This window comes from Pseudopodoces humilis, chromosome 15, assembly GCF_049639895.1.
Source record: "Pseudopodoces humilis isolate 2021_Gansu_Grassland_sample_001 chromosome 15, ASM4963989v1, whole genome shotgun sequence".
In the NCBI taxonomy this organism is placed as follows: domain Eukaryota; kingdom Metazoa; phylum Chordata; class Aves; order Passeriformes; family Paridae; genus Pseudopodoces; species Pseudopodoces humilis.
In genome coordinates this window covers 4034135-4050936 of record NC_142214.1, presented here as the reverse complement: position 1 = coordinate 4050936, position 16802 = coordinate 4034135, and the positions used below count along the sequence as shown (strand labels likewise).

At 38.1% G+C, this 16802-nt stretch overlaps 1 protein-coding gene across 1 annotated transcript in view; it reads right to left on the bottom strand.

The window, feature by feature from the left end:
* Nucleotides 1-16802, bottom strand: part of CHM (CHM Rab escort protein) — a 53837-nt gene that overhangs the window by 27193 nt on the left and 9842 nt on the right. Inside the window, exons 2-8 of the mRNA XM_005526227.3 lie at nt 16295-16361; nt 10577-10649; nt 9307-9431; nt 5187-5634; nt 3941-4057; nt 3167-3287; nt 715-940 (exon numbers count right to left, since the gene is read on the bottom strand). Coding sequence (XP_005526284.2) covers nt 715-940; nt 3167-3287; nt 3941-4057; nt 5187-5634; nt 9307-9431; nt 10577-10649; nt 16295-16361 — 1177 coding nt within the window. The remainder of the gene's footprint in view (nt 1-714; nt 941-3166; nt 3288-3940; nt 4058-5186; nt 5635-9306; nt 9432-10576; nt 10650-16294; nt 16362-16802) is intronic.

Here is a 16802-nt window from a genome sequence, read left to right as displayed (position 1 = left end):
TCCTGCAACCCACTGGGCTTTTTTTTTACTTGCTTTCTAAGGCTCAAGGAGTGGAGAACATATGGCTGCTGTTTGGGATGTCAGAATGTGGCAGTGACTTGGTGAAACAGGGCTGCACAGGACCTCCTCTGCTGTTCAGTTCATAGGAGTTGGAACATTGTAGTCTTGAGAGAGCTACAAAACGATGCCAAGAGCGTAATATGGGATTTCACATCAATTGCCCTGTCTGCATAAAAGTCTGTGATGTAGAAAGGTTTGTTCTAAATCTAATTGTGAACCGGACACGTGACACCATTCTCCTCTTTCAGAACAATCCACTTCATCATTAAATATCTACATGGGAATGGCATATGCATTCTCAGCATTAATTAGTAACACCAATTGACAACATGTATCTTCTGTAGATTCAGGGAAGACACACACACAAACTTTTTCAACCTACCCAAATGCACAGTCACCCTTTTGGACAGACTGCACGGAGTCTCCTTCTGTCAGATTCAAAACGGGTAGCTATGTATGGGTTAAATTATGGCTTTCTCATTTCCTAGCACTTATTAACTTAAGTCACAGGCAGCCACCACAGCCAGCAGCTACTACAAGCTGCATTTGTAATACAATGAAAAATGTTGCAAATTATTATCCTAGTGAATGATACCTCTTACATCACCCAAGGGTTTCCTTTTGGGAATATATGTCTGGGTAGGTGAGGCTTACCTGCAGAAGCACTGTGGGATCTCTCCTTGCCCATACAGAGGGAACAAGAACGGGGTGTTGCCATAGCGGCCAAGGCACTGCAGGAATTTTTTTGTTGCCTGAAGACCTTCCAGAGTGCTGCTCTCAGTCTCTGACACCATTGCAATGGAGTGAAGGATGAAGTGCTGCAAGCTGGGGGTCAGTTTCCGTGTCTGCAGGAACTGAGCAAACGTGCTGCTCTCATAGTCTGAGGGAAAAGAACGTGAGGCACTGAGCACATGTAACACCTGCACTGTCTCCTGTGCTTCAGCTCAAACAGCTTTTGGATTTCACTAAACTAAAGCAAGTTGACTTTTTCAACAAACATCTTGCTGAAAATGGATCATCCAAGACAATGAAAGTTAGAAAAACTACTCCCAGAAAGTGAGTTTTCTCAGAAGACAGAAATATCGCTCCATTAAAGTGTTTCAAAATATCACAAACCCACTTAATGGGTCTCCAATGGCATCACTTATTCATCCTGTTAGACTTGATCTAACTCCATTTCCCAATCCTGAGACAAAAGTGAGAAACTGTGGACAAAAATCCATTCAAGTGCCTTGGGACGCTGTTTCCTGTAAATTACCCAGAATATTACCCCAAATGACACCCACTGCAGAACAGGACTGCATCCACACTGCCAGGGCTAGACTGGATATTTATCCTCACTGAAGCCTCTCATACAGTGCCACAATCCAGAGATGAGAAGGTGAAGTATTTATTTCAATTTGATGACTTGCTGGCAACAAACAAATGTGGATGAGACAGAGAGCAGAAAGGGATCACTCTACCTTCCCTTTAAAATAATATTATTGCTGACACATTTTGAAATTCAAAGAAACACAAGTCTTCTGGGGGATGTTGGCATTGATACATCTCTGAAAAACTTATCTTCATAACTGAAACATTTTTCTCCAGGAAAGTTGTATTTAAGGAATAGTATACTTCCATACTAGTCAGAAATCTGCTCTTATTTCAGTCCTGGATAAATTTCTAATTAATTTAGAAACACTTCCATCCATGCAGAGACCAGTATTACAAAGCTATATATTCTGTTCAAGATTCAACCACTGCTTTATTACAAGTGTATCTTACTGCTCTTTGTACAGCCAAGCAAGAAGTCGTAAAATTACAGGTTTTTTTGTTTTATCATTCTAAAAAAATTCTCAAATTTTCCTCACTTTGAACTTCTTATATAATTCCATATTTTACAGAAAGAAAAGCTTTTAAAAAAATTCTTCACGCTCATGAACTCTTCCTATTAAAAGTCTGCCTTCCCACGAATGCAATGATCTCATCAAGAGCAATTTTAAATTTCTGAAGTTTTTACATTAGCCTAATCTGACTCAAAATATTCTCAATTACTTCTCAGGCTATTTTAAAATGCAGGAACAAAATCTTTTAAAACTGTCTCAGGAAGTAAAATAAATCGCATGTTATTTAGGTATATGAATCAATGGATTCATTTAAAATTGATGTGGCATCTCCTTCTTTTACTTAATAAATTTTCTAAATACCACCAATATCCTCACTCTGAGCACCTCCATTTCTTCCAGCAGCAGCAAACTGAGATCACCTGTAATCAATAAACCACTTCAGCCTAATGAGTCTTTCCCCCTTCAGGATTTTCTGGAGTTCATTACAGACTCCTTTTCTTAATCTTACCAGATCATGATACTGATTATTTTTCTCTTGCATATGTTGAATAATTTTCTCGGATGTTTGTACTCCTCTTTCCTCACTATTTCCTTCTGACAGATTTTTTGCTCTTTGCCTTAGTTTACTTTTAGACTCCAAGAACTGAGGACATCATTTCATTCTTTGTACCCTGAGGAGCACAAACCCAAAGCACCTTCCTCCTGTTAAGCTCATTTCCCTCTTTGACCTGATGCTCGTTATTCTTTGCACATTATAGCTCAAATGTATTCTGATTTCCTCTCATCTAAATAAGCCAACAGTTGATAAAAGCACTTTGAACTTGCCTTCTACAACTGAAGAGCATTAAATTACATTTACTTTCATAGTTAAAAAATTCTATTTTCTCCATCGGATTTTGTGGTAACACGTTGTAAAGATTTATGTAGTATCCAAAAAAACAGACAGAAAATTCAGATACATCACATTATTTTAAAAAATACCTGGGGGAGGGGAGGAAACACTTAAAAATGACAAAAAGCATTGTGCAACCTTGCTGTAATATATAATTTTGCTGTTAAAGAAAAATGTAAATAATAAATGATGTGGGAACTAGAAGAGCAAGTGCTTAAGTAGAAGAATTTAACACTAAAGTGAAAAGGTCACAAAAAGGTCAAAGCATACTTTAAAAATGAATCTGTACAAATAAACCACGTGAAAACATAGGAGAGCTCTCAGACTTGTGCCTCCCTGAAGGAAGTGGAAGGAAGGGAGTGGGCCTTGTACAATGAGACACTACCTTGGTATTCTTCGGGGTGCTCCTCATAGTCCAAACAGAATGTCAGAAATTTCATGAGCATTCTCTTCTCCACCATGGTGAGCTGTCTGCTGTTGAAGACATCTGCTCTAGAACAAGGCACCTGCAAAATATTTTTTAATAATTTCTGACGCTTTCCACACTGAACCTAACAGCATCAAGCAACAAGTCTGATTAAATAACAAATACTTCAAATTAGTGTTTTCAATTAATTATTTTCTTATATATTTCCTTCCCCTATTTTCTACTGTAACTAAAGTTACCAATTTTCCACAATAAGAATATTCAAAAATCTTGAATTTTTGAGCCTCTTCCTCTTTTTATTTCCCTTTAATTTCACTTGCATCTCTGACTACAGAGGTAGTCACTAGAGTTAGTATGAACTGTGCCATTATCACAGTGACTTCTCTTGTACATCACATAAAGACAACTCAAGTCTATGTTAGAATCTTAAAACCTAAAATCTGTTAATCTTCAATAATTAACTGCCAGTCAATTATGGCCTAAACATTTAGCCTGAGGTAAAGATTTATGTCAATATACTGGACTGCACAACCTTATTTTAGTTTGCTTTGACTTTATTTTAATATTTATATATAACACATACAGACATCTTTTCTTGCAGAAATTACATTAGAATCATAATTAAGGAAAAAGCACCACCTTTGTATCACAAAGTTCTCAAAAAACCAATTTCAAGCTTATTGACTTTAAGAAGAAGAGATGAAACACGTGCAGCATGTTATTTTCTAGTACCTGTTCTACTTTCCCTTCTCGGAAGGCGAGAACTCGCGTGGCGTTTTTGAACTCAGCGTATCTGCTCACGTTGGACTTAATGAGGAGGTCAATTAACAGGCCCCGGGAATAAAGCAACTGCACAGGAAGGAGAAAGGATGTGGTGGGTGAAAAGGATCAGTGAAGTACCCAACAAAATCCTCACTGGCTGCTCCCTAAATCCCCTGAACCAAGAGTCACCTTTTCCACAGGTAAATTCCTTAACTCCCAAGCTAAGGTTTAGTCATATGTAATTCAATCCTCTTTCTATAAGTTTCAAATACATGATGAAATACAGAAAGGCCAGAAATGTAGCTATGAACTGAAAATGTCTGTATTGAAAAGTCTCGTGGTCCTGAGGAAGAGATTTGGCAAGATCACACAGGAATTTTTTGGATAAAGGTTTCCTGGGATGCCGATGAGGACGCCACAAGGAAGCCGATGTTCCCGTGCCAGGGAAACCCCCCCCACACTCCTGGCCTTGCCCTGCTGACCACTCTTGTGTCTGAATTCTGGGATTTGCTGCAATTTACATCATGTCCCACAGAGGGTCAGCCAGAGTATAAAAGGGATAAAAAATACCATTATCTACTTAACCACCACCCACTGGTGGTGACTGAATGATGACTGAACACCCACTGGAAGGATCTTGCTGTTCAAGATGTTATTGAGAGGATATTTAGAAGTGGGATTCACATTTGGAACATGAAGTTTGCAATAATGCATTTTGTAGTGTCTTCACAAAGAATGAATTCTGAATGGATTCTTGAAGAGAGCTTCTTTTTCAGTTTCCAGAGATTTGAAAAATCTTTTTAGGCACAATATGAAAAGTATTCAACTTTGAAAAAATATCCCTGTGCTGCAAAACACATTTTCTATTTTCTTAAAAAGATAAATCTGCATGCAGATTGCTCTTTCTTGTTTAAAAATTTAACTTTTAATGGTACTATTTAAAAAGAGAGGCTTTGCTGATACTAAGTGCTATATTTCATGAAATTTACTTTTATGGCGGTCTTTCTAAGCTGTGTTTTTTGATCTCTTTGCTTATAAAACACTGAAGGACACATATTTAATAGCTCATGTTTGTTTTAGGGATAACAAGTCTTACTTCTCAAGAGTGGCTATTTTGCCTCGAAGGTGCTGTCTCAACATGAAGGGTTTTAAAACAAATGTCAGCATTTTAAGCAAAGTAAATGTCCTTATACAAAAAGAGTCAATTAGTTCCTACCTTAGAAACTAAATCAATATTAAACCTTCTGCCTTCTCTGACAATTTGGGAATAGGTGATTTTCTTTGGTTCTTGGGCAGCACTTTCAGAGGGTGCAGCTTCCGTCTCTGCCGGTTCCAGAGCGGATTCTCCTGAAGCTGCGCTGGGAGCAGTTCCACTGCCAGGGGCTGCTCCTGCCCCGTCCCCTGGAGCTGCCTCAGTGCCCGGGGCCTGCTCTGGCTCTGGGGTCAGTGGCTCCTCTCCGGGGCTCTCCACTGCTGGATTCTCTTCCTCTGACCCTGGAGAAAGCCCCTCTGCTGCTGGACTCTCCTCTGATCCCAGAGAAATCCCCTCCACGGCTGGACTCTCCTTCTCCGACCCTGGAGAAACCCCCTGGGCAGCAGGGGCTCCAAACACAGGCAGCTTTGGCAGTGCACCAGCTTCTTCAACACCTTCAGCTGAATCCTGACTGATTAAAAACACAGAGGGGAAAAAGAGGGGGAAAAAGTCTTTTTGAAGAGTCTTAAAAACTTGTTTGAAGTTTTGAGTCGGTGCCAGAACAGAAACCTCAAGCATTTCTAGGAAAAGCATTAGAATTTCTTTATCCTGGCCCATTCAGGTGTTCTGCCCACTAACAAACTCTGCTTCTTTGGCTGCACAGCTGTAATTCAAGAGGACTATTTTTATTGAGGAGGAAAAAACGCCAACAAAAATTTGAGTTTTTACTTTACATATACTCAAAAATAGAAGGATCTCAAAATGAAAATCAAGGCCCTCATGGTGAAACAATACACAACTACATAAACAACAGAAATGCAGTATTTTGAAATAAAAGCAGTAACTTGATTAGGTGTTCCCTATGGATTAAAAACCATGAAATTGAAATGCAATTATGCATTAAGGTCATGAAGCTGAGATACTCTCCTGAAGGAAACAGACAAGCTTTACACAACCGAGCTCCTCTGCAGCCACAATCCCAGCAGGGCCACTGAGAACCAGACCACTTTGACCCAAAGCTTAAATAAAACTTTCAAATTCCTTTTTCAATGCTGCCCTTGCATTCTGATTAGTTGTTCAAGCAGCAATGCTGTTATGCAAGTGCTCCAAATCCATGCACGGGGGCTGAAGGCAGTCAGTCACAGGAGGGACATTCCCACACAAAATTTACTCTCCACAGTTCATTTCTGTTCCACAACATTTCTTTAAAATTCCCTTTATAAAGCAGCACTTCACTTTTAATCTCATCTACTTGTTTTATGTTAAACTTCAGTGACACCTCCCTTAGAAAGCAGGACTTTTGAACTTGGTTTAGTTTACACTACCAGCTGAGATGAATCAAATCAGTGTCACTGTAAGTGAAAGGAGTTCAGCAATAATTCCAAACTATCTTTTTATCTCTATACCACAAGCCATTAATGCACTGAATAAACAATTTAATCTTGGCTGAAAACTAATGAACTATGATTTTAAAGGTGACCTGCAAACACTGAGTATTAACAGGATGGTTAAAACTCCCAGAACAGCAAGGAATTACTCAGCATTGATACCAAAATGCTCCCTCACACACCTGCAGCCTTACAGATGGAAGCAGAGGCAGGATTTCTGTTCAAAAAGGAACAAAAAACTCAAATCCTTTAAAAATTGCTCCTCATTTATGAACCCATGGAGCTCACATGGACACATGAAAAGTTTGGAAGCAATCTCCCAGCTTGGGCACAGTCACCAGGAAGCACTTAACTCATGACTGGGCTAAAATATTGCCCTGGGAAATACAGGAACTGCTACAAGGAAGCCCTAATGAGAGAAGGCTGTTTCTATACATTAATTATGTCTTTTTGCTTCAGATTGCCAGCATTAAGTAACTATAAAATATCAAAGAAAGATAAGTCCTTTGTCAAATGTTTTTTGAAAAAGTAATCTCTGCTACAAATAAAAATGAAAGTCAGTAAAATTTTGGTGTTCTATCTGGATTTTGGGGTTTTTTTTAGGATTCTGGAACATGGTGTTTGTGAAAACTGCAAAAGCTCTTGCCAGTAATTCAGTAATTAAGAATGAGGCTTTTATTTAACTCATCCTAAACCTTTATAACACAAAATTTCAGAATAAGGTTTTCCTTCTACCTTCTCTAAATCTCAATAAACAGTTAATCTCATTTTACACATACTTGATTATTACTTTTTTTAATCAAAATAAACTTGGATTCATAATACACTGTGTTTTTCTATATCACTCTGAAAAGCAGTGTAACAGAAATATTTACATATTTTAAATCTCCATTCCCTTCCCATTAAAGAACAGGTAAATCTCCATGATTTGCAGCTCCACACTTTTTATAATGAGAGCTTAAAAGCTGTATATAATCTAAATTCATGACATCCTTCCTATAGGACCAAATATCCCTGAATAATGTAAGAACTGTCTATAAAAATGACTCAAATTGAACTTCTGTACAGACAATTCTTCTCCTAATTCAGAAAAAAATAATACATCTGCAGACAAATTGTTGTGTAAATTTAGAATATTATCTTCCACCATTCATCAATTAATGGTACTAACAAAGGAATATCTTAAAATGAATGTGTCTTATTAATGCCTTGTAACAGCAACCCCTTCAGATAGGTCAAATGAAAAATTGCCAACCAGCTGGTTAATTTATTCAGCACAGGTGTTCACTATTTATTTTTCAGCCATTTGCCTTTTTTCAATCCAGCTTGTTGTAGACACAGTATTCTTTCCCTTTGATGGATGCACTTTGTTCTAAGGCCATTCATTTCAGATTTGCACTGTGTATATTATACTGCTACCCAGCTGTTTATTCTTTCAAAATAAATGTTTAATGGTTACTTCATAGGAGTTACAAAAGTTAAGCAAAAACAACAGAATCTAGGCAGAACATGTAAATTGTCAGAAACACAGTAATTGACTCTCTCAGAAAGTTTGAAGTTCTTTTGGAGAACTTTTTCTTTGCCAGGTTTATTAATCTTATCCTTGTTCCTTGGGTGGATTGGGGGATTTTTTTTGGTGATGACCAAGACAGACAGCACTGTACTAAATTGCTAAACTGAATGTTTAAAAGCATGATTTTACCCAAGTATAATGTCACTTCTAAGTGTGAAATCTCAGTGCTACAGGACTCATTTGGGAGCCAGCTATCAGTCAAAAATCATACACTAAGTTAAAAGACTATGAAACCTTTCCATCTGATTTAATTTTCATTCTGAACAATATTTATTATGACAACAGGATGACAATTACAATATCCAAGTGCTGTTGGTTTAAAATAAGCATTACATTTTATCTTAAATCCAGTCAAGCACCGTTACTGTGCAGTACTGAACCCTGGAAGAGTCTCAGTGTGTGACCTTCAGATTGTATTTATGCAATTCACATATTTTTTCCCCTATTTATGATGTTTACAGGAAAAAGAACCTGTATTTCTCTATGAGTATGTGTCAGCATATCATTTAGCTACCTATGGTATTCTCTAAGGGATTTGAGGTTAAACTTACATAACTACCTCAAAGAATTTCCTCTCAAGAACTCTGGAGAGTGCTCAGTTCAGTGCAAAACCCAGAAGATAAAAATAATAAATAAATAAATAAATAAATACACAGTTCGGTTAGTTAAATTTATTACATATAAAAAGGACAAAGTGCAATATTACTTTACCATTTCAGCACAAGGAAGTACGTCATAATTACAGTATTCTGTCTGTGTTCCAGTTCTTTTGTATGTGGTTCATTTTGCATGCATTTAGGGGTTTTATTTTTGACCAGGAACAGCAGCTTTTAGGCAAATTAAGAATGGAAAAATTGAATTGATCTCAGTGCACAACTGCCTACTACTACTAAAATCTAAACACAACACTTCTGTTTTCTACTCAGAAGTAAATCACAAACTCACAAAGTTGGCCAACAAATTACACTGCACCCAGAGAGGTCATTTAGGAAGGATCAGGCTGTTTTAGTGAAGTGATGTCAACAAAGCACAAGGACAGGAGCAACATTTCAGAGGCCAGGGTTACTTTTTGAGACAATGTGCAATATGGCAGGGTGGTGAAACCCTTAAAACCAAAAGCACAACATGATCCTTTACCCCTGGGCATACAAAATTGTTCATGAATTTCTAGATTTCTACTTACTCTCCAAAACAGAAATCTTCAACATGTTGAATAGTTTTATCCTTGCTGCTAAGAGGAATTGCTTCTTCATCCTCAAGGATCAGTTTTCTCCAGTCGTCACATTCATCACTGAGATCTGTCTTTTGCTTAAGAGAACAAGTATAAAATTACATATTGTACTGTGCAAGCTGTTCTTTAACTATAAATCTCTGTAGACACAAATAATACATAGCCCCTAATAATATAAGAAAAAAACCTCCTCTTACCTGTCTTAATTTTTTTTCTATTTACATTTTTTGAGTTAAAACAGTTAGAGCTGGTTACTTTATTACACCATGCCAACATTTGTACTACAGCATTGGCTCTAGTAATCTGAAATACAGTGTTAAATGAAGTACAGGCTTTAGTAGAGAGTTGAATGTAACTTGGAATACAACCTCCTAAAAGACAGGTTTGCCACAGCCAGGGTAATTCCAGATTCTGTGACAAAACTCTCTGAATGGAGAACACATGAGAAAACATGGTGATCTGGGGGATTTTATTAATCTGCGCACGCAGGAAACTCTAAATCATACAACAGAACTCAAAGAATATGAAGTTCTGGCACTGAACAAGTGCCCCGATTATGCCAGGAGGCAGCACAGTGTAAAGAACAGGCGTGAGACTGAGCTGAGAAACTTCCATCTTCTACGGCCCAACAGGCTCCAAAGCATTTCCGTAAATAACAGAGCAGCCATTTGCTAATCCAGCCCAAGTGCTCCATCTCCTGAATAAATATCCTCCCTGGAAGGCTTCTAGTGGACTGCCATGAATCAGATAAACTTTGGTCGTTGAAAAATACACTATCAGCATTCATCTTTTTGTCCTGGTTACAGGACATTTCAATGGAAGGATCCAGCACCCACTTTTCTCCCTCTAAAGAAGAATCAGCTGAATACAAACAAAAACAAAAGGGCTGAAATGTCAGAGAGTGGAAAATAATCAAAGGGGAAATTGAAAAGATCAGATTATCATAAAGGAACTGAAACAATGGTGTAGTTGCTTCTCTTTAAGCTCAAGAACCCAGAAGTGTGGCCTCAATCAGACTGACAAGGCAGGCACATCAGAGCCTCAGCCTGCCAGGCCAGATGGGTGAGGCTCAACCAGTAAAGCTGGGAACTACAAACCTCTTTGATCTGTCAAATTACCAAAGAGCAAAAGCAGGGAGGTAATTTGTCTTGTAATAAATCATGCAAACAACAGGGATTCAATGTTAAGGAGGCATAAAAAAAGCAATTTGGGAATTTTTTACCTGATTTTCTTTAATCCAGGACAATAATCCTGAAAAACTAAAGCTGGCCCAGTTTCCACCATAGTAATTTCTCCTGTAAAGAACAAAAGAAAACTTGTTGGACAGGTAAAACAGCTTTCCCAGATTTAAAGAAAAAATAACCCAGTCTGATACATTCAAAACATTTTACATGGCAAGATTCTTCAGATGCAGAATAGATAAAAATTAGTATTTTGCAATACTTAATCAAATGCAAAATTTCCATTTTACTCCTTTGTATGCAAATCTGACCAAACACACTGTAGTCCAAAATCAAATTATTTGGGGGGTAAAAGGGTATTGCTGAGAACAACACATGGGATGGTGTGAAGAAAAGGAAAACAGAGATAATGCTGCTTTTTGGCCAAGATTGGCTCTCTTATGCATTGTGTCAAATACTGGAAAGTGCAGTTTATTGTTTATCTACTGCTTACACAACATATTATGCCTATTACAGACTGTGAAGGTGCTTTGGCAAAACACTTATTGAACTGCATGTACTGCAGGTGGAGCCAAAGGAACTGATTTGTACAAAGTGATCATCCCTCCCTGAGCACTTCCCAGTTTCTATTTACCACCTTCTTGCTCGAAAAAGATTATTTACTGCTTTTAAATCACAAAAAAATTAATGGTTCTGCTGTTAATCAAATAAAGTCTCTTCTCTCTCTTTAAAATTTCTCTACCAGTATTTCTCTAAACATATGTTGGATTAGTTGGCTTTTGTGATCATGCATACCATACCTTAAATACTTAACAAGTCTGAGAATAAAAATAATAGAGCAACTACATTTTAAAACATCACCAGCTCTTGCAAAATAAAAGTTATTACAGGATTTAACTCTGTTTTCTGGCAGTGTGTACTGGCACTTCAGAAGCCTCAAAGATACCAAAAATACCCTCCTGAATAGATAGTTATTGCATACACTAAAAAAACTAATAAAAAAAAATGTAAGGAGGAAGATAGGGTTTGCATTTTAAAGAATAATGTGAAGGCTGTTAAATCAATCTTATCATAACCTCCTCCACTTTTAAATTGTAGAGATCAGTGTGATAACAGAGAAAAGCTAAATTCAGGTTAGATTCTCCTGACTAGATTTACGATGGGATGCTTTTGACAGGGCTTATCTGCACTGACAAAGACTTCATTAAGAGTGTCAGCCCCCCTCCAGCACCAGAGGCTGCTGCTCTGGACCACGGTGCTTACTTAGCATATGAAGGACAGATGTCTGCTGAGCAGTGCCTAATTGCTCCTGACTACAAACTGACCTAAAAAAGTCTTTCAGCTCTTGCAAGGCAATAGTGAAGAACATAAATAGGACATCTTTTGCAAAGACAACAAAATCCAGCATTCACTGAATAAAGGTGGCTCCACCAGTGGATTGTGGTGTTCCCGGCCCTGAGCTGGGGGGACTGAGCCCACAGCCTGCAGTGCGGTGATGGAGCAGCACAGCTCCATCTGCAGATGGTTTCCAAACAGGAACTCCAATACTCTCTAACAGGAGCTCATCCTTACTTCGTGAGACTGACATGGTGAGCTCCAGAACTTCTGCTGTTTGGTATCACACAGAACACAAAGCAATGAGGATTAAATCTGAAATGCCCAATTCTGTGAGATTTCAATCTGTAAAAGACACTGACAGTTGCATGTGATGGTACTTCTAGCTTTGTTTAAGCTGTCAATGGTGCAGGGTAATTTCTTCATTTCTCTTCAGATTCTAGAAAAGAAAAAGTTCAATATCCGTGTATTATCTGTCATCTCTGGGATTTCCAAAAACCATGGCCATGAAGATTTATTTTTTAGGAAACCTGCTGCTCTTGTTGCAGGTTTCTTGAATATGGAATACAATATACAGCTGTTGGAGCAACCAATGCCAAGATCACCAAAATCCCAGAAAACACCTGCCTAAAATCTGGAGTGGGTTTTTTGAATCTACGCCAATATTAAATCATGTACATTTAGACTATTTAAAGTTAGAATTTTCAGTAAGAGAAATTAACATTATTTTCCCAGAAAGTTACAAAAGTTTATTTGTGAGTGTCAGACATCTTTCATCTGAACATTCCTCTGTTCATCAGCTGGATTTTCATTTGGAATTGTTTTACCCAGTGTTGAGGCAACCCAGTGTGTTCAACAAAGCACTGCATGACCCTGCTGTGGAGCTCCATCCATTCTGAGGAGGTGGCACAGCCTTTCTCCAAAGGAAAATGAACCACAGCTGTCCCTCCTCTCCTCTGGTGTCTGAGCACCCTTCCCAAGTTGGGTAATGCCACCTCAAATATTCATCTTCTCCTCAAGTAGCAACTTCCAGATTTTTTCTTAATCCTGGAATTTTAATTAGTTTCCCTGTCCTACATGACGAATCAGGATTGCTTAATTTTCTAATCTGAAAACACTACAGAAGGAAGACAGAGCAGACATGATTACTGACATAATGAGCAAAGTTTATAGCAAGTCTTGGAGAGGAATTCTGAGAAGAGCTGACTAATGGTTTTACAATTAGGACTCCTTTGTAACCAAATATTTTTGTTATAATTGCCCTGAAGATGAACTGAGGAATTCCTTTAAGTAATGGTCAAGATCAAAGCCTAATTAAAGCTAAAATATTGTCCCAAAATCTCAAGGCCTAAGCTCCCCTCTTCTCTTGCTGTATTAGCAAACTACAAAGATGGATATTCTCTCCTTTTTTTAGAGTTACAATCCAATTATTCCCTAACTAAGAACAGGAAGCATTCTGAAGGTGCAACAGCAGAGGTGGAAAATACTTTTTCTACCAAGTTAGAGCACAGATGCTCTCCTTCCCTACCACACGTTATTTCTTAAATTATATTTGCTCAAGACTCCTCCCGTGTTACCAGGGTTTCACCTGAATTACAACACTGCTCCTTTCCTTCATACTTTTCAAATCTCTAATCTGCAGTTTGGAGCTAACAGCAGAAAAAGTTTTGCAAACTTTTGGAAATGTAGCTAAAGTACAATTTTATCTCTGAAAAAACCTTGTCTCTTCTCCTATGCTAACTTTCCACTTTTTTCTTCAGTTATCCAGACCATTTTCAAAATAATTGGCAAATTCCAATCCAGAACATTGAAATCACAAATTGTTTCTGACTGATTAACAATCTGAATGTCGACCAAGAAAATATCTAATGTGCCCTTCCGTAGACAGATAGCAATTTGAGAAACTGGACACTTCTGAAAGCAGGAGATTCACAATTAAAACCTAAGATCAACAAAGGATTTGTTGGCCGGTGCTCCTTGGGGCGCTGGCCCTTCCCAGAGCCATGGCACAGCCCCCACACCCAAAGCTGCTGATGCCTCAGCATTTCCCCCAAGAGCTGCCTCCACGTGTCTGTCCTGCATCTGATCTTCCAGAAAGAAGTCCTGAGCCATCAGGGCAGCTGTCTTTTGCACAGGAAGTTACTGCCACATCGATTTTAAGGGTCTGAACACAAAATGACTTATGTTTCAAACCTGTGAAGTTTCCTGTGCTACCTATTAGTACACAGGCAAATGTATTAAAGGTTCCCATTCTGGCCCAGTGATGTGTTTAGGAGCTGCCTGGCTTTCAAGAAGATGGGTTTAACCCAAACAGCTCCTGAGATCCTTCAGCACAAAGGGTGGGTGATAGTGGCAGTCACTTGTGCTACACCACATTATATCCTGGGATATGAACATGACCAAAGAGAATTATCACAGCCCAGCTGAGACCGTGTTTTACTCTCTCTTTGCTGTGAGATTGTATCCTAAACCAAAATAAACAGAAAAAGGTCATTTTCAAAAGAGCTCAAAAGATATCAGAATTAACAATTTTTTGCTTAGTTTTCCTTATTGAAATGAAATAATTTCTTTATTTTTCTTGCAAGAAATTGACCTGATTAGAGAAGCACCTGTTTTGCTCTCTGGCTGCTGTACTCCCACAGCTCCCTTATTTCACAGCAGTTAAAGATCCAAAGAGGGCTGTATAAAGACACAGGGTCTATTACATAGATTTTACAAGTTCTGAAAAAAAAGTGAGACAAATTGTCTAGCATGAAGTGGGACAAACTACAAAAGCAGGGATCTTGGACTAGGGAGGTACAGGAATAAATCCCAGTATACTCTTGGATGCTCAAATAAAAGAATTTTGGACACAAAGAAAACTCAAGTGCTCTACAGGCAAAGTATAGTCAAAAAATAAGGAAGGTAAAAGGTGTCAAGAAGCAAGACATGACCAGTTTTCTCTACCTCTCACAGAAAATAAGTTAATATTCTGCATCTTGACTCTCCTTTGCCTTTGAATTAAATTCTATGTAGAAAGATAAGACAATGAGCAAGGATGTAGACAATAAAACCGCAGCTTTCAAATGCTGTGTTCCAGATGCTGAATATCAAATACAAAATGTAGCTAAACATGCCTCACCCCTAACTGCCTCATCCTCCAAACTGGTGCCTAACTACAGATACAGAATTAAATGAGGCAAATAAACAAAGGACCAAAAGCAGAAACTTGACCAAGTGGATAGAGAAAGTCCTTTGCACGTGCACAATTAGTACAGGAAGCATATTCACTTCAAGTAATCCACTTTTAGTCTTGATCTACCTTTCTCCAGCAGCTTCAAATTTAAACTAAGTGCCAATCTCCACATTTTAAATTGCAAATTACTTTTCTAAATCATTTAACAAATATCCTTGAAATTTCACATGTCAACAGCTCATTAATATCTACAGCAAATGTAGCTCTCTGAGAAGAACCACAGATTTTACGTTTATTGAGACAGATAGCTGGCACAGAGAAATAGAGCTCCTTCAATTACTAGTTGGCAGAAGCTAACTTCAGTTTAAAATCAGTCTACAGCAATTTATGGCAACACTGCAGTGAAGTGACTATTTTGAATAAGATTAGCTACTGCTGATGGCAATGCTTGGACAGTTTTTATAAATCAAACTCAGAACTCAGTATTTTATAATAGGCCACTTCAAAACCATCTCCCCATAATCACCTATGCAGTATATTATGATAAATGCAAACATGGCTGGAGATTAAAAGTAATAAAATAAGGTACACAAGGTAATGAGAGCAAGTAAACTATAAACAAAGACTTTATGCATATATGTTTGCAATACCTGGTGCCTGACTTAACTGGGTCCTTTGTAGGGAACAACAGATTAATCAAAGTAGCACATCTAACAGCTATTTCAGTAATCCCAAATCTCGTTTCTTTATACACTGAGAAAAATTTGAATTCATAATTCTGATATTAATGAAGGGAACAATTTACATTGTTAAAAGGTGATATTCATCATAGCTAAAAACAGGCATAGCTAACAGAATCAAACGCCAGTGACCAATACTATTTATTAGAAACTTTGAAAACAAGAAACTGAAATAACACAAGTCATTCTTACCAAAGAGAATGGGATAATCACTGTCAGGAATGAGAATAACAGGCACTAAACCTGTAGCCAGTCCTGCCTGTAGCAAAGAAAGAGCCATCACAGCATCCTTCACCACAGCACTGATGTTCCAAATCCCCGAGCTAGCTTCCAAAAACTGCCTGCTCTATTGATGGAAATAACACCCCCAAAATAAGGCAGAGACAGAAACATAACATTACTTGGTGCCAGATGAAGAGAGAGGAGTCCTGCAGCCCACACTGACAGAGACACAGAAACCCTTCCAGTCAGTTTAGCTCTGAAAAAGGGAAATTACTGGAGTAACTTACGAATCCACATGAAGAACTCTCTGGCCACTTCTGGCACATGCTGCTGCAATAATGGACTCAGGCAAACCTGAAATGACAGGTGCAGTTTTTAGAACTTAGCATCCCGTGATATATTAAAAATTGCAATAATGGTAGAACTTGGTCAGAAGCAGGCAACTTAAGAGAAATTTTGCAATGTGAGCCACTGAAATTTTTAACAGTCTCATGTTACTAAAATAATGAACACTATTTTGTGCTCTTTAACATTTTGCTGACCCTCTTGTTTGCCACTTGTTTTCATTTTTTTAATAACTTTATAGCACATACCACTTGCAAACACTACTGAGTTAAAGCTTGGCACCAGCATCTTCTCTCCACACCCTGCTATCATAACCAGATTGAACAACTGCCAGCACAGTGATACCCAAAGCTTAGTGGGGTGATCTGTAACCACACTCTTGGTAATGCAGACAGGTATTACCTGAGGGCAATTTTGTGTATTTTTGTTCACTTCAAAATGAACAGAAAG